Genomic DNA, 25,604 nt, shown 5'->3' with positions numbered 1-25,604 from the left:
ACGCACGGCGGGCCCCTACTCTGTGCGACTGGTGGCCATAAGAAGACGGGCCTACGTTGACAGACGTCGGAGGGAGAAGCCACATGAAGACCCAGGGAGAGATTGGAGAGCCGCAGGTGCAAGTCAGGGGAGGCCAAGGATCGCCAGCAACCACCGCAAGGTAGGAAGAAGCCAGGGAGGGTCCCCCTGCCGGCGTCCGAGGTAGCGTGGCCCTCTGACACCTTGGCTTCGACTTCTGGTTTCTAGAACGTGAGACAATAAATTCCTGTAGTTTTGATCCCCCAACCCCTGCAAAAAAGATGATACTGCTGGAGCCTGCTTAATATGGAATCATCTGGTACACACTAGATACTAGAAAGACCCTATTATCACAGCCCAGCTCACATGCCCTAGATTTCTAAATAACTCCTCCTTGTCCTCTGGGAAGCGTGCTGGGCCGGCCCCTTCCTTACACCCTTTCTCCACCCAGCCCACCCTCTGGGCTTTCCTCCTGGGCTATCCCACTTCAAATACTGGATGCTGAACGGGCAGGTTACTTCTCTGGCTACACGCTGGATGGAGAATTCCTAGAGGAGAAGAAACAGACCGTAGTCATCCCCGTCTGACATGCACTGAACGAACGAATGACCAAACGAGCGAACAAATGAACAAAATGGATGAAGGGCTACCGAACAACCCTCCTTTCACAGATGAGAAGACGGAGGTGTAAATATGTGAAGTGACGTGAGCAGAGCCAGGCCTGGAGGCCTCCTGACCTCCTTCCCCCGTCCCCACCCTCAGGGCTGGCATTCCCCCTCCCCTCCCCCCCTTCCCCCTGCCCCCCTCCCACCGCTCAGGAAGGGCTGCATCTGGCAATCGCTCCTCAGAGACTGAGGCTGATTCTCAGACATTCAGTGGGGAAAGGACGTGCCCTGTGTCCTACTGTCTGTCAACGGAGCAGTTCTGAGAAGAGGACAATCACCAAGGGGCCAGGGCGGTGAGGGGAAGCCTGGGCACAAGGCCCTTACGAGGCTGAGTCGGAGGGAAGCAACAGATCATGGTGGTTAAGAGCACACAGGCCAATCATTTTAGCCTCTGTCCTTCATCTGCAAAATGAACTTCAAAGGGTTCTTATGAGGGTTACATGAAGAACACTTACCTGGCAGACAGTGACCACTATAGGCGTGGCTTTTCTTATTATTATGAGAGATTTGAACTTAGGGACAGTAGGTGTTAGGGTATACGAAAATCGCAAATTATACCCGTGATCTTAACGATAAAAGGCAGAAATACACATTCATATATGGCGTAGGAAAAAGACAAATGAATACACTAAAATGTTTGAGGAGTGGCTTTACAGATTATTTTCTTATTTACCTTTTTATAGACTGTCAGACGGTCTAGAACAAGCATATGTTATTTTACAATAACATTTTGAATTATTGAAGGTAGGTCTCGAATTCTAAAGCAGCGTCCGTTTTTACTTGAGGAAAACTATCAATTCTGCATTGGATTTATTTCAGTTTTGCCCAACAGAATGGGACATTAACTGCACAGTTAATATGATATTTCTACCGGGAGAGCTCAGTGGGCGTAGCGACATACGGAGGGAGGAAAAGTTAATTATGCAGAGACAAAGATTCACTTATCAGCACAAAATTCCTCCCCTAAATAAAGTTGCTGAGCTAGACTTTCAGCCAGAAACTATTGGGATTTGATCATTCCTTTCCTTCCTCCCGTGAGTCTGTATTTTTGTCTTCTTTGTGAGTCCCAAGGTAAACACAAACACCAGGAAATGGTTTAATTCATGTAACTGAACTGTAGATCCTTCACATTTAATTTGCTGTCTCCTTAAGCAATAGTTTTCAACAAAGGGCCCTGGCATAAAAAGTTTGTGCAGGAAACAGTAAACATCAGTGCAGTCATTTCTAGGCTAATGAATGCCAATCCCAAATGAAAACAGAAGAGGTAAACTCACCGTGCCTTTGAATTTCTCCTTTCCTTTTGTCACTCTGGGTCGCCCAAACGCTTGAATTTTACTACATACCAGCTCTGGGCGCACTACGGTTCTGTTCAAAACTTCAGTGAATTGCGTCCGTCCCAACACAATGCAAGACACATCATTTGTATCAAGTCAACAGCAGCATTAAAATCCACTGTGTTTGCAAATCGGCTGATGACTGCGGATACACACACACGCGCGCACACACACACGCACACAATATGCTCTGGGCTTATTAATAGTATATACTTCCTCTGCAATTTGCTTCAAGGAAGGGCCAAGAATGAACTTGCCTGACATATTCTAATACAAACATTTTTTGTTTTGTAGGACCATAGATACAGAAGAGGTCACGGTTCCATTAATATCACCAGTAAAACCACTTACAACTCCCATAGGACGCATTTGTCTTTGTCACAAAATTAAAAATGACTTCTAAACTCCGCCAGCACTGCAGAGTGGTTTCCTGAGGCCAAATTGGCTGGTTGTCGAGTGAGGAAGAGCTGCTCCAAAGATTGTCGGTGTTCTGGCAGTGCAGACATGCTGTCACCAGGGACTCGCGCCGACGCACAGCTAGGTAGAGGTCATGCCACCCTCCCCTCTCTGAGCCTGCAGAGCTCAAAGCCATGAGAGGAAACTGGCACAGAATAGGAGTTTTCTCATCCGATGCGAGTATCTGGGCTACATCCTTCAGGACAACAAGCGGGCTCGGACACAGAGAAAGATCAAACAGGGATCCTTGCTCTGAATGGTATTACATCTATTTTTTAAATGGGTTTTTCGTTTTTCCTTTTGAAATAGGTACTCGCTCTGGCACATTAAGGCACACAGACACAGAAGCCCCAGCATGCCGTCCTCATTCCACTCCATCCCCACCGGCATCGCCTGGGAGTTCTTCCACTGGGTTCGGAGCAAGCAAATGACTCAAAAAATTCAAGGAAGCTCTGCGGAGTTGGAGAGGAGCTCAAAAGTAAATATCTTATTTCCGAGCACCTTCTCATTTGTATGATTTTTATGAGATTTTTCCTAATTTCCTTTCATTTCAGTTTCTTTACCTCTAATTCCTGGTCATGAGGACGCCTCATTATTTTAAAGGAGGATGTGATTTTCATTGATTGAGGACGAAGTGAGGAGGATGAACCAATCCCATGAAAAGGGCTCCCTCTAGACACAGGAGTCTTCATATCACACGGGTCCTTCATATCGTGGCCCATACTTAGTGCCCAAGGAGAGTCGGTTGATCAGGAAAATATTTCATTTGAAATACAAGCAAAAAAAAAAAAAAAAAAAAATTGTGGGGCCGGGGGATGCAATTCCCACACTGACTTATAGGGCCCATCAAAGCCTTTGCAAATTCGAAGCAGAGCTTTGGAGCAACCAGAAGAAAGCTGAAGTTGCTATACTAATATTAGATAAAATATACTCTAAAATAAGAAATGGTGCTAGAGATAAAGAAGGATACTTTATAATAAGAATAGGGTCAATGTATCAGGAAGATTTATAATTATAAACATATGCAACTAACAACAGGGTACCAAAATACAGGAGGCAAAAACTGACAGAAATGAAGACAGAAATAGACAACTCAACAATCATAGATGAAAATCTCAATATCCCACTTTCAATAATGGCAGAACAACTAGACAGAAAACAAAAAAGAGGACTCGAACAACACTACTAACCAACCAGACCAAACAGACACCTGTAAGAGATCCATCACAGTAGTATATACATTCCTCTCAAGTACACAGCGAACATTCTCTAGGATAAATTGTATGCTAGGCCATGGAACAAAACATGGATAAAAGGATAGGAATAAGACAAAGCGTGTTCTCCAACTACTGTGGAATGAAAACAGAAATCAGTAACAGCAAGAAACTTGGAAGGAGCACACATTAAACAACACATTCCTAACCAGCAAACGAAGCAAAGAAGAAATCAAAAGGGAAATTAGAAAATACCTTGAGATGAATGAAAATGAAGACATCACATTCCAAAACTTATGGGATGGAGCTAAAATTTATAGCTGTGTTGAGGGAAATTTATAGTTGCATGCCTACAACTTGAAAAAGGAGTAAGAGATCTCAAACCAATAACCCACTCTTCCACCTTAGAACTCTAGGGAAAGAACAGGAGACTAAATCGAAAGGGAGCAGAAGGGAGGAGAGAATGAAGATTAGAGTAGAAATTAATGCAATAGAGAACAGGAAAACAATAAAGCAAAATCCGTGAAACCGAGAGCTAGTTCTTTGAAAAGATGAACAAATTGGAAAACCTTTAAACAGACAAACCAAGACAAGAAAAAGAGAAGACAAATCAATAAATCAGAGACGAAACAGTAGGCATTACTAAATGTCTAAATTACTAAAATAAAAAGCATTATAAAGGAACATTGTAATTGTTTGCCAGTAAGTTCGATAACATGAAATGGACAAGTTCCTACAAAGACATGTACTACAGAAACTAACTCAACGAGAAAGAGACCACCCAAATGGACCCATAGTAAATAAAGAGATTGAATTAGTAACCAAAATATTACCAACAAAGAAAAGCCCAGGCCCAGATGGCAAGAGAATTTTATCAAACGTTTAAATAACTAACACCAACTCTTCAAAAAACTTTTCTAAAACAGAAGGGAAAACTTCCCAATGCATTCGACGAGGGTAGTGTTACCCTGATACCGAAACCAAAGATATCACAAGGAAACCACAGATCAGTATCTTTTGTGAATGTGGACACAAAAAAAACTCAATAAAACACTAGCACTTTGAATATATATAAAGAGACTTATACATCATAACTAAGTGGGATTTGTTCCAGGAATGCAAGACTGGTTTAATATCCAAAAATCAACATCGTTAATATACCATATCAGTAGAATAAAAAACAAAAGGCACACGGTCATTTCAATAGATGCAGAAAAAGCATTTGACAAAAGCCAAACCCCTTTCACGATAAAAACACTCAACAAACCGGTAATAGAAAAGAACTTCCTCAACCTGCTAAGGGCGTCTGCAAAAACAAACAAACAAACAAACAAACAAACAAACAAACCAAGACAAAACAAAACCTAACAACCAACAACCAATGTCATACTAATGATGAAATACTGGATGCTTTCCCCTTAAGATGAGGAGCAAGGCAAGGTCACTATTTCGACTCAACACTGCACTAGAGGCTCAATGGCTATCATAAATAATGCAATATCCTAGCCAGCACAATTAGGCAAGAAGAAGAAAAAATAAAAGGCACCCATATTTGAAAAGAAGAGGTAAAATTTTGCTTTCAGATGACATACTCTTCTATTTAGAAAATCCTAAGGAATTCACTACAAAAAAACTATTAGAACAGTAAATAAGATTGCAGGATCCAAGATCAACATACAAAAATGAATTATATTTCTATATACTTGCAATGAACAATCTGAAAATGAAATTAAGAAAACAATTCCCACAGCATCAAAAAGAACAAAGTACTCAGGAATACGTTTAGCACGAGAAGTGTAAAACTTATACTTTGAAACGATAAAAACATTGTGGAAAGAAATTAAAAGATACAAATCAATTTTTGAAGCATCCCATGTTCATGGATTGATATTAAGATGGAGCCAAAGTATGGAAAGAACCTGAATGTCCCTGACTGATGAACGGACAAAGAAGATGTGGTGTATATATAGTCGGTGGAATATTACTCAGCGATGAAAAAGAATGAAATCCTGCCATTTGCAACAATGTGGATGGAACTAGAGAGTATTATGCTAAGCAAAATAAGTCAGTCAGAAAAAGATATATGATTTCACTCATATGTGGAATTTGAGAAACTCAAATGAACAGAGGGCAAGGGAAAGAAAAATAAGATGAGAACAGAAAGGGAGGCAAACCATAAGAGACTCTTAAATACAGAGAACAAACTTAGGGTTGCTGGAGGGGAGGTGGGTGGGGCATGCGTTAAATGGGTGATGGGCATTAAGGAGGCACTTTCCAGGATAAACACTGGGTGTCATGTGTAAGAGATAAATCACTGGGTTCTACTAAAGCCAAGACACCAGTGTTTGTTAACTAACTAGAATTTAAATTTTCAAAAACGATGGCACTGCTCCCCGAATTATTCTATAGATTCCATGCAATCCCTATCAGCATTCCGGCTAACCTGACAAGCTGATTCTAAACTTCAAAATTGCAAAGAATCCAGAGCAGCCAAAGTAATCTTGAAAAAGAAGACTAAAGTCGGAAGACTTTCACTTCTCAATTTCAGAAGTTACTACTAAGCCTATAAATGACAGTGACTAAGACAGTGTGATACTGGCATAAGGACAGACACACAGATCAATGGAGTAGAACTAAGACTCCAGAAATAAGTCAATGAGTCTACAGTCAATTGAGCTTTGGCAAGGGTGCCAAGATCATTCAGTGGGAAAAGAATGGGCTTTCCAACAAATGGTGAAGTAACTTCACACGCAAGGAAATGGGGTTGTACTTTACATCACACCATACACAGATATTAACTCGAAATGGATCGAAGCCCTAAATGCTAAAACTAAAACTTTAAAACTTAAAAAGAGCCACAGAGGCAAATCTTCGTGATCTCAGCTTTGGCATTGGGTTCTTACATACAATACAAGCAACAAAAGAAAAACAATAGATGAATTGTGCTTCATCAAAATTTAAAACTTTTGTGCTTCAAACAGTACTATCAAGAAAGTGAGGGGCGCCTGGGTGGCGCAGTCGGTTGGGCGTCCGGCTTCAGCCAGGTCACGATCTCGCGGACCGTGAGTTCGAGCCCCGCGTCAGGCTCTGGGCTGATGGCTCGGAGCCTGGAGCCTGTTTCCGATTCTGTGTTTCCCTCTCTCTCTGCCCCTCCCCTGTTCATGCTCTGTCTCTCTCTGTCCCAAAAATAAATAAAAACGTTGGAAAAAAAAAAAATTAAAAAAAAAAAAAAAAAAGAAAGTGAAAAGAACTCACGGAATGAGAGAAAATATTTGCAAATTATAGATCTGATAAGGGATTTGTATCTAGAATATCTAGAATAGGTTTATACATATCTAGAATACGTTAAAACCTAGACATATATGTGTATCTACAACACACAGCACAATATTTTATGCCTAGGTTATATTAAATATAATTATATAAAATTTATTAATATAATAAAAAATTGAGGAACTCTTACAACTCATTAATAAAGACAAATAGCCTAATGAAAAAGGCTATTTTTGGGGCGCCTGGATGGCTCAGTCGGTTGAGCGTCCGACTTCAGCTCAGGTCATGATCTCACGGTCCATGAGTTCAAGCCCCATGTCGGGCTCTGTGCTGACAGCTTGGAGCCTGGAGCCTGGAGCCTGCTTCGGATTCTGTGTCTCCCTCTCTCTCTCTCTCTGCCCCTCTCCCCTCATGCTCTGTCTCTCTCTCTGTCAAAAATAAATAAACATTTAAAATTTTTTTAAAAAAGAAAAAGGCTATTTTTTCACAGCCTGGAAAAAGGCTCTGAATAGACATTTCTCCAAAGAAGATACACCAGTGGCTAAGAAGCACAAAAACAGATGCTCAACATCATGAACCATCAGCAAAATTCAAATCCAAACTACAACAAGATCCTGCTTCATATCCAGTAGGATGGCAACAACAACAACAACAGCAATAAAACAACCCACACTAACAAGTACTGGCCAGGATTTGGAGAAACTGGAACGCTCATATACTGTTGGTGGGAATGTAAAATGGCGTAGCCACTTCGGAAAAACAGTCTGGCATTTCTTCACGTGGTTAAACGTAGAATTACCATATGACCCGGCAATTCCTCCCCTAGGTATCTTCCCAAGAAAATGAAGACTTACGTCCACACAAAAACTTGTATACAAATGTCATGGCCAAAAGGTGGGAACAACTCAGATGTCCGTGTACTGATAAACGGAGAGCTAAAAGGTGGTAAACCCATACAGTGGGATGCCATCCAGGCAACCAAAAGAAATGAAACGCTGACACGTGGCACAACGTAACGTGGATGAGCTTTGAAACGTGCTGAGTGAAAAAAGCCAGCATATATTTATATGTTTAATGACAAAACGCCACGTATTTCGTTATTCTCTTTATATGAAATATCCAGACGAGGCAAACCGATCAGGACAGAAGATTAGTGGTCGCTTCAGGCCAGGAGGGAAGGAGGGATAAATGGGGATATTCCTGAAATTGAGTCGGTGGAGCGTCCGACTTCCGCTCAGGTCATGATCTCACGGTTCCTGAGTTCGAGCCCCACATGGGGCTCTGTGCTGACAGCTCAGAGCCTGGATGGAGGTTTCTGCCAGTTAGGTCAGATACGGTACACACATCTTTCTGTTACAGCAAGGCAAACCCAGAAAGCTCCTCATGTTCCAGACTCCAGCTGCTGTCCTAAACTTTCAACGATTTTCAAATGTGTTATGCGCGCGGTACGAAATAAGAAACGCCTCCGTTTACAAAAGCTCTTTCCTGACTACCCTTCTTCAGAAGAGAAACAGGTTCTGCCTGGTCTCACATGGAGGCCCCACTGACCTGATTACAGCAGCTAACTGGATATAGCAAGAGAGGAGAAGAGGGCAAGGGTTAGAAAGGAGAGAAGAGAACACAGAAGACAGTCCGCCCTTGTTCCTTCCTCTTGCGCTTCCGCGAACTTGCTCTTTGAAGCACGGGGCGGCTAGCTGTAGATCAGGGTAATCAACCACCTCTCAGCCCCGCGTCCAGCACTGGCTGGACAGAGCCAGCTAATGTTTCTGGAGAAGATGTCAGGAGCAGCAAGAAAAAGGGTGAAATCAGGACACATCACGTACCCAGCACTGTGCATGAAGCACAGTCTGTGAACTCAAGGTCCTTATGCTGTAGTCCAGCCGTATGGTCAAGGCACATGCTTCTCCCGCCCAGACGTGCTCAGACCGACTACAGGAAAAAGTACTAAATATGCTGCTTTAAAGGAGAATGGGAATATCATTCTCTAAAAACCGCAGCTAAGATCTAGATAAGTTAGTTGAAGATCTAAACGAGAGTGCAGCGCTGGGCACATGGAAATCTCGACCCGACCGCAAGATCAAGGCAGGCCAAGGTCTCAGGCTTCCCCCGCGCCCTGGAACCCCGCTCACTGGGTGTTCACACCGAGCTGCTCGGCAGATTTTGGGGTTCACCGAATGAGTGACCTTTGTCAAGCTCTTCATCTTCAGCACCTGTAGCATCCCAAAAAGAAAAGGAAAAGAGAAGGACAGAAAAGATGGTAAGAAGGAAGAGAGGAAGAGTGGGGAAGGAAGGAAGGAAGGAAGGAAGGAAGGGAGGAAGGGAGGGAGGAAGGGAGGGAAGGAGGGAGGGAGGGAGGGAGGGAGGGAGGGAAGGGAAGAAGGAAAGATGGAAGGAAGGAAAGAAGGAAGGAAGGAAAGAAAGAAGGAAAGACAGAAGGAAGGAAGGATGGACAGATGGAAAGGTGGAAGGAAGGACAGATGGCAGGAAGCAAGGAAAGAAATGAAATGGAAATGAAGGAGAGAGGAGAGGAAAAAACAAAGGAAGGACTACTGTGACTCTTTCTTCTACCGCCAAGATCTTGGCCATGGTCCCAAGTCCTATTATTCCCAGTTCTACCTCTGAATCATCAGTTGCAAAACTGTTAACAGGCTTTCACGATATCCTATCCCAGTCTCTCATGTTAAAGAAGAGGAAACAGAGGCCCAGAGAGGAGAGGCCTTCCCACAAGCGCAGGAATAATATTAATGGCTGAGCCAAAACCGGATTCAGGTTTCCTGATTCTAGACCGTTCTCTCTCCACCAAATCAAAATCTGGCCCTAACCCTCCTGAATGACTCGGGAGCAACACCACCTTCAAGTACCCACCTCAATGGGGGAAATGGTGGCACAGAGGAGGGGTAACACGGATCTCCTGACAGAAGTTAAAAATACAAAACGAGAGACTGGGAAGTAATTGTCACTACTAAAATCCAGCTGAGTTAGCTCTCCCTGCTGTAAGGTGCCAGCGCCCCTGTGGCCGTCTCTGTGGCAGCCCCGTCCCCACCCAGGGCGGTCAGAGCAAGCCCTGTTTTACCAGGGCTGGAAATCCTGCCAAGGGTACAGCCAACAAGTACAGGGGGACCTTGGCCACAGGCCTCTCCAGCCAGGACACGGGTTCTCCCAGGGGGCAGCCATCGGGCGAACGTTCCTTCCACAGTCGAGCGCACAGGGAGTCAGCAGGCAGGGCTCTGTTCACACCCTACACGGGCAACCTGTGCCGCCACGGGCCTCTCCGGCCACAGCCTCCTCATCTAGGAAACGCAGCAAGCACTCTCCCACACCCACACCGATGATCCGTCGTTCATTCACTTGAAAGGTTCCCACGGGGCGCCGCACAGTGACATCCCTCCGGGGGCCGGGCAGGGGAGGCAAACGAACGGAGCAGCAGGATGAGAGGCAGTGAGAAAGCTGGCCGTTGGGCGCGTGGGGACCAGGTCTGAGAGAGGCAATCCTTGCTCGGGGTGGCCGGCGGTTGCCAAGTGGAACAGGGGCCAGGATGGCTAATTTCCAGTTTGCGAGGACAAGAAGGGAATCAGGTTTTGATGCAAAGTCCTCTAATTATTAAATACTGGCAGCCAAAAGCACTGTGCCTGCCAGTCAAAACGTATGTCGGCTGAATGTGGCCCCCACGCTTGCAGTCTGCAATCCTGTGCCACGCTGCACCTCCCCCCCCCCCCCCCCCCCCCCGCCCAGCTCTGGTTTACATTGCACACAAAGCCCCGAGGGGGCTGGGGCAGAAGCCCGGGCAGGGTCATGTTGGAAAAGAGCGGGGGCTTCGGAATCACCCCGATCTGGGTCCAAAGCTGGACGTGTGCCACCTCGAGCACCGTATCAGATTTCTGCAACTTTTCTGTAAAAGGCGGCCTACGATGGAATTTATTCCAGTGGGCTGTTTGTACGAAGCACATAACGAACCTGAGCCACATGTCGGTAAGTGACAGCGACACGTGCCAAGTCCCCGGTGAGCCTCAACAGCGGGAGGACGCTGAGGCATCATCTCGTCCAAACCCACCCAGTGAGCACCTGCCCTATGTTTGAATAGCCAGACACACGGGGAACTCACCACGTCCCGAGACACTTCATTTGGGACAGCGTTGGACGTTAGAAAGTATTTCCTTATGTCAAGCTGAAAGCTGCCTATCTTGACTTCTTTCATTCTTAGATAGCAGTTCTGTCATCTAGGGTCACAGAGCTGAAGAAGCTTGGTCTCTTCCTCATATAAGAAAACTTTGGGGGCGCCTGGGTGGCTCAGTCGGTTAAGCGGCCGACTTCGGCTCAGGTCACGATCTCGCGGTCCGTGAGTTCGAGCCCCGGATCGGGCTCTGTGCTGATGGCTTAGAGCCTGGAGCCTGCTTCGGATTCTGTGTCTCCCTCTCTCTCTGGCCCTCCCCCCGTTCATGCTCCGTCTCTGTCTCAAAAATAAATAAAAACATTAAAAAAAAAATTTTTTTTTTAAAAAAAGAAAACTTTGAAGGAGGCTATCACATAGTGCCTCCTATTTCCCCCGTGCAATTCTTTATCTCTTCAAACATTTCAGTTCCTTTCTCGGGTTGTTCCTTGCCAGCGAAGATCATCAAGTCACCCAATTATTTAAAGCCCCCAACCCTTTGCGGCGGGTGCCCGTTTTACAGATGGTGACAATGCAGTTTGGAGGGGTCGAGCAACTCGCTTAAAATTCCCGTTTTCATGATCCGTCCTGAAGCACAAACTAAACGGCAAGACGGGCACCGCCTTTATTCTGAATGCCACGTATTTATTAACACAGCCTGAGACTGGAGTCATCGCCTTGGCCGATGTGGAGTCTCCCTCGTGCGCGCTTGTTCAGCCACAGCCTCCCCCAGACGGCCCTAGGGCGGCCAGTGGGTTTTGCAAGCCACACGTAGTCCTTCACACTAATAACTGTCACATCTCATTTTGTTAATCCCAGCTCGCCATTCTGTCTGCAGGAGACTTTTTGGATCGTGATCCCGTCACATGACAGGTGAGTTTTTGCTCCCAAGATTTTACTCATCTGCTCAGCGTGCCCTCAATTTCCTCGTCCAAGTCCGGGAGGTGAGGTAAGGCTAGGGTAACTGAAAAATCCCACATCGGTCTCTTTTATTTGGCGAACATTCTTGAGCACTTCCCGTCACTGGACGCTGCATCGGGTGCTTAAGCTCGCACTGTCAGCCCTGGTCCTCCCAGAGGCTGGAGGGGGTGGGGGTGGGGGTCCCATGTGAAAGGAATGTTCCAAAGCTAGTTCGGGGGACCCTGAGGAGGTTTCCAGAATGGGGGGGGGGGTGTTTAACTTGAGACCTGCTGGTACAGAAGAGCTGGAGGGAGGCATGGGAAGGCGGGGCGGGGGGAAGCACCCCAGGCAGAAGGTCCCTAGTCTGTGTTCCTTGGCTCATCCTAACCTATTTCATTTGCTCGAACAATTACCGGCCCCTTGAGAGTTGAGGGCCTCATCTCTGTGATTTCTACTCTGCCCGGCATGCCGCCTTTCACACAGAGTAATTACTGCCAATTGGTCCTCCCAAGTGCAGGCACAGGGCTGTGTCTATTATCTCATTTAATCTCCTAATGACCCCAGAAATAATACTCTTCCCATCTTACAGGCAAGGAGGCTGAGGCTCAGCAGCTGGTCGAATGAACAACAGGAGGTGTCGTCACAGTAGACACGCAGGTGGTCCACACGGCAGGCCCAACGCTAAAACGCAAATGTTTCACCCTCACTTCGCAAGTTCATGGGTACGACCTCTCGACCGTTGGAGGTGGGGAAGGGCAAGCACTTTCCTGCCTTCTCTACCATGTACTACATGCGGGACTTGTGGCAGCAAGTTCCCTGGCCCTTCTGTGAAATGGAGACGAGAATGACAGCGTCACTCACGGGGCTTCACCATATGTGAAGTGCTTAGCATGGCGTCCAGCAGGGTAAGACCTCGGGGCTAACAATCGTTCTTACTAAGGAATTTGTCCAAAGTCAAAGACTTAGCCGGAATCAGAACAGGGATTTGAACCTAATTGGAATCCGAGCATGTCGTTGACATGGTGAGCATGTGATGAGGGTGTTTACGGTCCCAGTAAGTCACCGATTTTTAAGTAGCACCATCGGTGAGCCACGAGGATGCCCAGGTAACCCAGAAAGCATGCCACAGACGACCAAACAATGGATCTTTTCAAGAGTAAAGGAAAACTTAAGAGTATCAGACCTGCAAGGACCATAAAGATCAAAACAGATCTTCTCTTGGTCTCCGGGCAGAGCAGGCATTTTGTTATCATTGTTAAAGAACGTTACAAAATGTCAGAAACTTAAAGCCTTTTCAGCTTAAGGGGATTTCTCCTTGAAAAAGTCCCTTGCTCGTTTTTCTTAAAAGATTACTTAAAGGAGATTTTTAAAAATCCTTAAAACCATAAAGTTTTGAGGTACTGTTTTCCACGCTTCTTCACCGTAGAAGGAAAATGACAGGGTATGGTCAGTTTTATTGCCTTTGGACTTCACTGCCATCCTGAGATTTCACGATCGTACCTCAATCGTTAACGTCTCGAAGTCTTAGGTTGTGTCCAAATGGCTCAATCGAGACTATGTTCATTCTGATTATTTTTTAGTATTTATGTAGCTGTACTCAAGGCCTGGTGATACCCAAGTGTGCAGTTGCTAGCAAATCTTAGCAGGCTGGCATGCCCATATTTTCTGGTAGGGAGCCTAGGGAGTGTCGGGAAATGCTCTCTTTCTGAAGGAACGGCCCAAACTTTTGGCAGGTACCATCAAGTGCTCAGGCCGAATCCCTAGGAATATGCTAGGTGAACCCAAGGTCTGGGGCAGGGGCTAAGGAAAGAGAATGCAATGCTCTCGACTATCAACAGATCTACCAACACGAGTGGTTTCTATCCCAGTCACATGGAAGTGTTTTCTATGGCCAAAGACCCCTGGCGTCTAATGACAAAAATGTTTCTAGAAAGGAAATGTGAAATGTCAGGGCTTAAAGATACCAAGAAGGCCTTCTATCAAAATTTAACATAGCTGGAAAGGAGAATGGATAAGAGTTAAGTTACTCTTCTCTAAACTCTCTCCATGTGGTCCTAATCAGCTGTCCCCAGTGATGGATAGAATGGATAATCTCCTTCATGCTTGGGCCCTAGAGGGAGTACAGACCTAGGGTGTAGAGGGGTCTGTTTCCCAAGGAAAAAATTCTGCCATTCCAATCAACAGTGTCATCAGTGTATATTTTAAATCCTAGAAATATTTCCTTCCCTTTTTACACAACCTCATCAACATGCAAAAAAGAAAAAAAAAAAAAAACCCAACTGGCAAAATCTGACCTTGCACTAGATTTCTGATGAAGCTGTATGCAGACACAGGCCAGAATGTTCCCAGGAATTCCTTAAAGAAGATCTTTTGTGGTAGAATTCCGGAAATGCAAATGAGCCTGAAAGTGCTATCATTTTTGGAAGCCCACCTGGGTTTCCAGGAGGCCGAGAGCCCCAACTTTGTTCACCCCCATGTGATCATCTGTCTCCTGAACAAACACATGAGGCAACGATGTTAAAATGGCAACAAATGAAAACTGACTTTTAAAACTGGAGATGCCCTTCAACATTAACCAAGCAATAACAGATAATGTCATAGATTTTTGCCAGGAAACCCAGACCTAAAGAATTCAGCCGGCTAGTCCGGGTAAGAGTTTTGTTTGTCAGAGTCGGTCTCTGAATTTTCTTTCGTTCTACAGAATGTAAACTGTTTAAGCCTCTCTCCCCTTGGAGGAGAATTCTGATGAAGAGGAACGGGATTTTCTCTTTAAAGTTTCTCTCACGAAAACATGCCAGCGATTCCACTGAAAGGATTTTAGAAGCTCTGAGAGTCTGTCCGGCCCCGCGATGCCCTCCCCGCGCATCACGGTCCTGGCCCACACCGCGCAGTGGATCTGACCGGGCAGGCCAGAGGACGCAATCCCAACAGCCTTTGCGCGTGCCACCTTACAAATGTTGTCATCACCGCAGGGGGAAAAGGTGGAAGCCACGAGGCTCCGTAAGTAAATCTGCATGCAGACCGCTACTGTTTTCACTGATGTCCCTGCGTGTAAGGGCAGCTCGGCTGGTTGGATTGGCCACACCAGGAGAGCAAACTGGGCAACAAATGCCAACTGCCCAGACATCACCCGGCTGAGCTGTGTCACCTGAGCAGGCGGCGAGGGACCTGCTGTGCGTGAGACCCGGGTAGGAACCCAATGGAGGGCAGTGTTAGAACATCCACGCTTCACGGGACACTGGCACGGGGGACTCAAGAAGGACCGTTGAAGATTCGTCTTCACTCCTTAGAAAGACCCACTCTTTGGGCACCTGGGTGGCTCAGTCAGTTAAATGTCCGGCTTCTGCTCAGGTCCTGATCCCGTGGTTTGTGGGCTCGAGCCCTGTGTCAAGCTCTGTGCTGACAGCTCAGAGCCTGGAGCCTACTTCACATTCTCTCTCTCTCTCTCTCTCTCTCTCTCTCTCTCTCTCTGTCTCTGCCCCTCCCCCACTCATGCCATCTCTCTCTCAAAACATAAAGGTTAAAAAACATTTTTTTTTTTAAAAGACCCACTTTTGAACAACAGTTGTTCTCGAAGAAAGTTAAACTTGTGCATCTTAAAATGCTCTCAAATCTATTTTGAGTCACGGTCCTAGCCCAGGGGGACTCCAAAATCATTAAGACCCCTGAACTTTGCTCTCCGTGCCTCCCACAGAACAGGCGACGGGGCCTTGCACAGAGCAGATGTGTGACCCACGTCTGCAGATCACCTCCGTCTGCCAACGGCCCCTCCGGGGTCACACTGATTTGCGGGAGACGCGTTTCGGGAACGCAGTGACTGTCCTGTACAGGAGCACCCAGCAGCGGGGCAGTCACATCCACGGGAGGAGAGCAGTTCTCTCCACCACGGAGCTGTCCCCACGCCTTTGCATCAGCACGGTGCAAAAAACACCGTCGTGCTTATAACTGGTGCTGTTTCCCTAAACACAAAGTATAGGGATGACCTACACTGTCTACACTAGCTAGCACTTTACTAAGTTTACTTGCTTAAACTTGGGGAAGTTTGAAATTTTCAACTGACTCTACTGAGCTCCATAATAAGACATACATTTTACATTAGACTCCTTAAACTTTTGTTTCCCTTTGATCCACATACGCGCACGCACACACACGTAAAATACGAGTGTGTACGTGTGTATATGCGTATGTGCATCAAGTGGAAACAAAAGTTTTATTTAAAAGTTTCCCCATGGGGTGCCTGGGTGGCTCAGTCGGTTAAGCGTCCGACTTCAGCTCAGGTCACGATCTCGCGGTCCGTGAGTTCGAGCCCCGCGTCAGGCTCTGGGCTGATGGCTCAGAACCTGGAGCCTGCTTCCGATTCTGTGTCTCCCTCTCTCTCTCTGCCCCTCCCCCATTCATGCTCTGTCTCTGTCCCCAAAATAAATAAACATTAAAAAAAAAATAAAAAAAAAAAGTTTCCCTAAATAACGCTGACCCTTGCGTTTTGCAATATACTTGGATATTTTCCATTCTATTCTGCTTTATTGTTACTGTTTTAATGCCGATTACAACCCATTAATTTGCTTCCACAGACCACTAGCAGGTTGGGATGTACGTTTTAAAAAGCTCTGACCACACCTGGGTGGCTCAGTCGGTGAGGCAGCCGACTTCGGCTCAGGTCATGATCTCATGGTCCGTGAGTTCGAGCCCCGTATTGGGCTCTGTTTTGACAGCTCAGAGCCTGGAGCCTGCTTTGGATTCGGTTGTCTCCCTCACTCTCTGCCCCTCCCCTGCTCGTGCTCTGTCTCTCTCTTTCAGAAATAAATAAAGATTAAAAATTTTAATAAAAAAATAAATTCAATTAAATAAAAAATAAAAAGCCCTGATCAACTTGGTAAATAGAGTGATGTCTCCTTCCCATGTCGCGTGAGCTAGAACACAGCAGGGTAACGGAGCACCGTGCATGCGGCTGGCACCCAAACAGGTGACTCTTCCCAACAGGCGACAACACAAGGCTCTCTGGGATCAAGAGAAGTTTCTCTAAGGTCTATCTGTCGCTCGGAAAAACACTCTGAAACCAGCTTAGCCAATCACTCCTCAAGAGAAAAAGAAATTGAATTTGAAATTAAAAAAATTTTAAGAACGAGACAATCCACCAAATGACAATTAGTGTTGTCTGAAGTCAGCAGCTGAAACGCCAGGGTCGTGACAACACCCGGATCCCCATCCTGGCTTGTCATTTTATTAGCTCTGTCTCATGAACGTCGCTGAAGCTGCTCTCTCATCCAGAAAAGGGAAGAAATAAGACCCGCATAGTTTACCTCAGAGATAATTATGTAAAAGCTCTTCAGGAAACTCAAGTACTGTACAAACGAGTACATCGGGCTGTGCCCTAGTGACTCAGTCGTTAAGACGTTGGCTCAGGTCATGATCTCACGGCTTGTGACTTCAAGCCCTGTGTCCTACATCAGGCTCTGCACTGACAGTATGGAGCCTGCTTTGGATTCTCTGTCTCCCTCTCTCTCTACCCTTCCCCCGCCCCCCCACCCTCTCTCTCCCACTCTCAAAAATAAAATAACTCAAATGAGGGACGCCTGGGTGGCTCAGCTCTGGCTGTGCTGCCAGCTCAGAGCCTGGAACCTGTTTCAGATTCTGTGACTCCCTCTCCCTCTGCCCCTCTCCTCGTGCTCTCTCTCTCTCTCTCTCAAAAATAAACATTTAAAAAATAAAAACAAAAACAAGTGAGTAATTGGACCCTTCTCAGAATGTCTGTGCCATTAGTATTTTTATATGCTGAGCGTCCCATAGCCAGGTAGAGCTTCTTCTCATTTTCCGTGAAGGCGTGATGATCATTCTCTTCCCAGAATATCTGGAAAATGCTTTTAAGTAATCTCTGTGCCCAACATGGGGTTCGAACTCACGACCCCAAGAGCGAGAGTCACATGCTCCAATGAATGAGCCAGCCAGGTGTCCCATCTCTCCCAGAATATGAGTCATTAGAACCTCGGCTACTTTTCAATGATGTACCCAGCGTGTCTGATCATCTTTTTTTTTTTTTTTTTTTTACCTGAAATTAAGCTGCTATGCACGTCTCATGAGTTTTACACATAGGAGAGAACCAATGGAGAAAAAAAATCTGTTAAAAATTCTCCACTTTGTTTTCATAGTCTCGGAGAGAAAAGCAATCGGGTAAAGAGAAGCAGGATAAAAAAAAAGATGAGTTTCTTCTACAGGGAAGAGGTAGGAGATATTCACCCAGCAGGTAACACACACACATCCATTTTTTTCCCCCTTTTCCATTATAATTTTTCAACAGAGCACATTACTCTTAAATAGCCCGGAAAGGCTCAGTCGTGGAGAGAGGAGGAATCCAGGCTGACTTCACAGTGTGGGGGAACTCATCATGCTAAGTTCAAGGTCTTCCTAACTAAACCGGAGACGCTGACAAAATATTAAATACTTCAGAGATGCCATTAAAAACTTCTCCATTTATGGCCCCGACTCACATATTATCGTAATAGTTTCAATGAAATCCTCCTTTTAGGAAAGGTTGAGCTGGAGCCAATTTCTTGCGTATACCAGCGGCAGAAAAGCCGTGCAAACGCATTCCTTCCTCTCTGCAAAGGGGCGGGTGAACACCACCTAAGTAGCCCTTACATTACTAGTCATCTAGAAATCTTAGTTTGCACGTAGCAAAGCATGAAGGAGCGCTTTACAATTTGCTTTTCTTTGTGACCCAGAATTTTGTAGCTATAACTATGCAGGGAGTCTGGGGGGGGGGTGCGGGGGTGGAATCCATTCATTTTGCGGGAACAATTTTTTTAAATGCATATAGTGTCTTTCAACTACTCCCACTCAGCAGTCATTTTATCAAGCCCAAGCCCAGGGTGTATCGGGAGAGAGGATGACTGTCTTTGCATCGGTGTCATTTAGTGAGACAAAGCTCTCCCTGAGTATGGGTCCGGGAACAAGGTGCCCAGGTCCCCTCCGGAAATCCGAGGGTCTCTGACTGCTCTCCCTCACCCGCCACGACCCAACCACCCACCAAGGTCAACTGAATCCCTCCAACTCACCGACTTCTCCACTTCCCCATGGCTGCCAAAGCGACCTGGGACCACCAGCTCTCCTGCCTCAGTGCACTCAACAACCCCCTCCCTGGTCTCCCCGCCTCTGTCTTGCCCTCTCTGGATGTCCTCCCACCACGGAGACTCGGAAGGGAAAAACCTGACTCCCTTACTCTGCTGCTAATACTCTTCTGGTCACTCCCCACGTAGCCTCAACGTGAAGTGGGTCTCAGGTCCTTCGCTTGGAAAACGAAAAGGAGTGCTTCGAGGGGCGGTGGCGAAAACAAAATGGCACGACACAAACAAACCCATTGGTTTAAACGCAAAGAAAATACAAACGTAAGGAGTTATTACGTTAAAGGAAATTGTAATTTACCAGACCATTCAGTAATTAAGGTACTTAAAGTTAATTACTCCAATAATTAAATTGATGTAACGTATTATGTCAGAGGCTTGGGGGATCTGAACAAGCTGTAATGCCAAAGTGGTAATGTTGATCTTTCTGTATACCACGTATGAGATGTGGTGTGCGAATCAGTGCCCAGTTGGGAAGGGGAAAGACTGCCGGTTACACAGCAGGGAATCAACAATGCCTACATAATGGTTTGGGTTATAATTCACGTGCTGGCTCTCCACGGACAAAGCTACACGGCCCCGGTTCTTTTCCTTGGCACCCCATCGGACCACAAACCTAAGTCTCTCTCAAAAGATGTGTCTCACACCGTTTCTCATCTTCAGAGAAAACCAAAATCAAATGCCAACACATCTGCAGATGCTTCTCAGGAGAGAAGTCCTCCAGACAGAATAATGTGCTCTGAAGTAAACATTCAACAATAATAAATAAGTGACAACCAGTGAACGACTAGTGAGTAATCACAGCTGTATATCAGGAACTGGTTGGAGTTTTATTAATCCCAGAGACAATTCTGACTCATCAGAGGTAGGTTTCGTGCCCCCGAAAGAAATTAAACCTGCAACGTAGTATGTATTCCATTAACATGGAAGCATACGACAGCGTTTTTTCAAAGGAATTGAAAAAACAAATGAAAATAGGAAATGCATAAAATGTTACACGATTTGGAAAAGTTACAATCGCTTCGTAAACTATATCGCAGCTACCTTGGACTTCAATGAAGTGTGTTATGAGATCAACATCACTATCAGGAAAGACCACAAAACCGGTGTTACTATTCAGAGTACAGTTTAATAGGCGTGTAGGAGGTAAAAGTGAAAAGAGCTGAACGTTATTTTTTCGGAAAAAAATAAGAGAGATGTTTTTGGGGTTGTTTTTTTACCCACCTGAGTATCTGATTTGCAAGTCAGATTCTGATAAACCCACAGGAGAAAAAGTTTCTTAGGAGAATTTTAGTACGAATGAATCTTCTCCCATTCCTCTGGAGAGATGGGAATAAAAGCGTTTTCTTTTCCTCCACGAGTGCCAGAAAGAACATAACATACTATGTGGAACTAGAAAAAGAGAACAGGTGGCTGGGTCCGTGACTTTTTTGCACCACTATCAAAGGTTGTGTCTGCTTTTTCCATGGGCTGCAGAGGTACCTCTCTGGAAGTCTCCGTCCCTACTCTGCACCGCTCCCCACTCCAGCGTTTTCTGCCTGCCAGCCTCACGTCCCTCCTGTGGGAAGTGGGCTGACTTCCCCAAGCCAAGATCCCAGGCCTACTCCCCCCTCGTACTTTGAAGTACACTTGCTCCATTCCTGTGATGGCAAACTGCTAGTAAGTTGTTATCTACCCCCTTGGAAAAGTGCAACATGTAAAAACAGGAGCAGAGAAGCAGCTGAGTCTCAATCAGGCTGATCAAAGCTAGAAAGATGTTACTGACTGTATCACACAACTGTTCTACTGTCTCCTAAAACTAGTTCTGAATCTGGGCGATCACATGCTATGCTCGGTAAAACACGGTCTAGTTGTCTCATTTCAAAACGTAAAAAAAAAAAAAAAAGAATCCTGCCCAAACTTGCTCCAATGCAAGGACTCACCAGAAGGCAGACCCACCATGTATATTTAGACTATCGACAGCAATGGTTGCTTGTTCGGTTTTTTTAACTTGATTTTGTGCCAGATGCCAACTAATTTTGCTTTGTGTTCTCTAGAGCCTTGGGGGTTTGTTGTTGTTGTTGCTTTAAATCCCACTCAACAAGTTTTGGAAATTGGTTGGAACTAAGCAAGGAAGAACAAAATGATGGGCCATTTTCCTTATTCTTTCTTGGGGACCCGTTTCTACCGTCAACGTATATTTCTTTAAGGATTTTGCATTTCTCGCCTCTGAGTATCACTTGGTTTGTTCGTTCTCCAAGGAGTGAAAAACAGTGCCATAAAAATTATAACTGGGAAGCAATTCATTTTTACCTTTTGCCCATTCTACTACGGAATGATACACGCCAGCTCCTACTGTCATTACAATACTTGCTTGATGAACACGAAATAATTCAACATCATCAACTGGAACCAATTTTGTAACATTCAAGGGACATTAGCAACATTACCTTTGTAATTGGGTAGAAAGAACAGTATTTTACAATTCTGACATGTAAGAGAATACAGTTGTGTTAAAGGACAAAAAAAATCTTACATTCTATTTTGCTCTTAATTGAACTAAAATCTTGTCGCTCATTTATTGATCCAACTGTGCAATGGGCCACCCATTTCCTCTCGGTGCTATGGATACGGCGGTGAACGAACTAGACAAGAGTCCCTCCTTGCAGGGAACACATCATTGACTACCGGGCCTTGAGGACTGTGATTGAAGCGGACACTCAAGAAATGCACTGAAAATGCATTCCACCAGTTTCTGGGGGCAGAATCTCTTTCCTGGTTCATGTCCTTCACCACAAGGAATGCCCACTTTCCAAGGGACCAGGGTGAATTTATATCTCACGGCAAACAGAATGTAGAAAACGGAGATCTTACCATTAATAAATATATAGATTGTAGATTCTGTTTTCTTCTTCTTTGAAGTGGGTGTAGATAGATATTTGCAGCTATAGAAGCCAGTGTGGTTTGCTTGAGCCATGTTCAAGGTCAAAGTACTGCAGAACTGTTTATCATTCCTTCCACAGGCAGATTTAGTTATGCTCAGCCTTTTGGTTTCCTTTCTCACTGTTTCAGGCAAAGACCATGAATGGGCTGCTTCCCCTCTGCAATCACAGATAAGGAAACACAACACAGTGAGGGCTGGGGCCAGGTCCCAAGCATCCATCTCGTTAGGAAGCGCTGTTCTGAGGGCCTTGAAAGGTGGTCATCTTCTGGACAGAGACACAACTTGGCGTTTAGAAAGCTTTTAAACAACTCGGAAGCAAAATGCAAAAAAAAAAAAAAAAAAAAAAAAAAAGGCTAGGGGCATCCCTTCCGTGTTTCTCCTTGACCGAGTGAATCTCTCCTTGTGAAGCTGGAGCATGCAGCTTGCACTTTGCAGATCACAAGAGACCACTGAAGTCCCCACCTTTGTTCTCTGAGAGGCCACGTTTCTACTCTGCCAGGGAATGATTTTTGCCTTAGGAAAGGCAACCAGGTTATCCCCGAACCAACACAGTCACTTACCTACATTTGAGATACAGTGTCTGGCCTGCTTGTATGATGTGCTGGGAGCCTTTTAAACTCAGTTCAGGACCTTTTAATTTCGAACCTGAACTAGATCCTGGAAAACAAATTTTGGAAATGTATTATTCGCAAATTGCCTTCTCATTTTCCTTGAAGTCCTATCTTTCCACGAAGATCACTTTGAACCTTTAACTTGCTTGCCCGTGCAAAAGGGTACATGTCATATTAAATTCTTTTAACTCACAATTTTTTTCCCAGTCCTAGCCTCATTCACAAATATTATATGCCCTATTATACCAGATGATTTAAGATCCCAAAACCATTAAATTTAGAACATTAATAGATTCATGCACGTCTCTAAATGCAGCCACATTAAGAATACAAAGTAGCATCAAAAACTCTCAGGATTAAATGTCAGTGTCCTTCAAAACTGAACTTCCACCCTGGTGGATAATCTGGTCATACAGGCCTGGCTGATCTTTTTTTCTCAAATACAAAGTATACATACTTCCTGGGTTATAGACATAGTTCAGTGATTAGTAAGGTCATGATATTTTGGGTGAGTCATTTCTCTTTCTGAACGAGTTTCCTCATTTGGAAAACCAATTATAGACCAAAATCGGTTTTAGAAGCCCTTGGTTTGTCTTACATAATCTCCAAGTTCCCTCTATAATGGAACAGAAAAAAGGAACTATTCACCTCTACGTGACATTCGACAAGCATACTTCATGGGGAATGTTGCGAGACAATGAAATAAGCCACACAAAAGTGCCTGGACATCTACACATCTCCATACAACACGATAATAGCATCCACCTGAGGGACTCTGTGTGCCACTAGCCAAGCCACCTCTCTCTCCAGACCTCAGTTCTCTTATCTGCAAACCAAGAGACTGGGCTAGATGACCTTGGGTATCTGACTCCATTTCTGACATCTCCAGTCCCATGATCCTTGGAACCATTGGTGTTATTGGAGGGTGATCCTCTCCTGAAGCGGCGTTGGGCACTGACTCATCACAATAAATATCAAGAAGGATCTCTCCTGCCTCCTGCTCCCCCCCCCCCCCCCCAGTGGAGGCAGCTGCATATGCCTGGTAAAAGCAGGACATCAGGGCCCAGGATTAGCAGGGATAAGGGTTAGGGGGGTGGAGAATGGATATTCTTGGAGCCAATCTTGGAGCCAATCTTAAAAATATTTTTTCACTTAAGAAATAGGCTCACGCGGTGGAGTTCAAGATAGATGGCTGAGCCGAACAATCTTCTAGGTTTTCATGTCAGATCACAGATCAGGGAGATGAGATACACACGTCAAACTCCACGGTTAAGGCTAGCAGTACTCTCTAGCGTTACTCGTGGGTCCTATTATCGCAAAGAAAACTAGACTTAGTTAAAAGGCCTGCATTTGAAGCTTAAGTTCTCCATTTACTAAGTGCATGGTCTTGGCATTCTGTACTGTTGCTCCTTAGTATCCTCGTGTGTGAAACCGGAAAGCCCATGACCTACCTTGCAGGCATGGCGTGTGGTTTCAGTGCTATGTCATCTAAGTGGTGGGTGCTGCCTGGCATGGGGCAGATACCCAATCGCTGCCATCTCGCAGACTTGCTCTCCCCGACTTGTGTCACCGAGTATTATGTTGAGATGTAATTGCCAAGACATTACGTGAACTTAATCTGCATTTCCGGTGTTTGCTGGTGATATATATTAATGTTGTAAAAGCAACTTTTATACACCATAGGTCCTGGTATCAGATTGCTACTAGGAAAAAAGGGCTCCATATGAACTAATTTAAGTTAAAATCAATAGATTTTATTTTATTTTGTGGATGCAATCGGTCTATCCAATAACCCCACAGAACATGTCAACCCATTCAGGTACCTAGGGAAGCACTTTGTACTTTATTTATTTATCTTTAGGAGTTTCCTGAGGCAACATGTAGCTCAAAACCAGTGATCCGTGGGAACACTAAGGTTTTCTCAAGCCACAGTCAGCAACTGATAACACCTATCCTGAAAAACGTCCGGGCCAGGATACTTGCTGTCCTACTTTATGGCACGGAATTCTGGAGATTTAATTAAGCAGTTGTTCGTGTGCTGGAAAAAATCCAGCGAAGACTCCTGCAGAAAATTCTGGCAGTACGTGGAAGTATCTCTACGGCTGACGTGGAGCTGATGAGCTTTCTCACCCAAGAGGCCAGGGGAAAGCCTCCCTTTTCGTGACATGAGGTGAACCCCACTGACTACCACTTTGGTTTCCAAATCATATGAGTCTTTATCAGCGCCCCCCAAAAAACAGCACTCCTGACATTCATCAGAAGGAAGCTTGGACCTCAAAGACCCACCCAAATCACAGCTGAGGGAAGTGCTATACAGAGAAGAGGCCCTTAAAGAACACGCCATCCAGGGGCACCTGGAGGCTCAGTCAGTTGAGCGTCCAACTCTAGATTTTGGCTCAGGTCATGATCCCAGGGTCGTTGGATCGGGACCTGCGTCGGGCTCTGCACTGAGCATGGAGCCTGCTTGGGATTCTCTCTCTCCCCCCCCCCACCTCTGCCCCTCTCCCCAACTCCCTCTTGCTCTAAAATGAAAAACAAAATAAAAAAAAAAACAACCCGAATACGCCATCCACACACTCTCCTCGGCACTTCCCATCCCATCGTCCCACTGAAAGAAAGCAACACAACTGAGCAGTTAAATAAGACACAGAAAACGATAGGGTTCTTGGAAAGTTTAGGGGGGAAAATGCTAAGAAAAATAATTTGCTATATAATTAGTCTCCCCCCGTCATCAATGAATTTTGCACTCGGAATGAGGAAGCTAGATAGAAGTAGTTGATTAAAACAAAGGAAAGGAGGAGCAGGAGGAAAAGATCTCCAAGGAACTGGACACTCTGAGTATCCCATCATTCTTCAGTTAATAGGAAACCAGAATCTCATAAAGATTAACGGACGTGCCAAGACTATAGTTTAACAGGAAAACTAACAGGGAAAAGGAAAGTGAA

General features: G+C 45.2%; 1 protein-coding gene across 1 annotated transcript in view; it reads right to left on the bottom strand.

The window, feature by feature from the left end:
* Window positions 1-25,604, bottom strand: part of FLT1 (fms related receptor tyrosine kinase 1) — a 176,805-nt gene that overhangs the window by 126,916 nt on the left and 24,285 nt on the right. The window contains exons 3-4 of the mRNA XM_086714524.1: window positions 22,609-22,705; window positions 21,979-22,205 (exon numbers count right to left, since the gene is read on the bottom strand). Coding sequence (XP_086570650.1) covers window positions 21,979-22,205; window positions 22,609-22,705 — 324 coding nt within the window. The remainder of the gene's footprint in view (window positions 1-21,978; window positions 22,206-22,608; window positions 22,706-25,604) is intronic.

This window comes from Puma concolor, chromosome A1 (genome assembly GCF_028749965.1).
Source record: "Puma concolor isolate L17-30 chromosome A1, mPumCon1.1.hap2, whole genome shotgun sequence".
Taxonomy (NCBI): domain Eukaryota; kingdom Metazoa; phylum Chordata; class Mammalia; order Carnivora; family Felidae; genus Puma; species Puma concolor.
The sequence above is the reverse complement of the archived record's forward strand: the minus strand, read 5'-3'. Positions and strand labels throughout refer to the sequence as shown.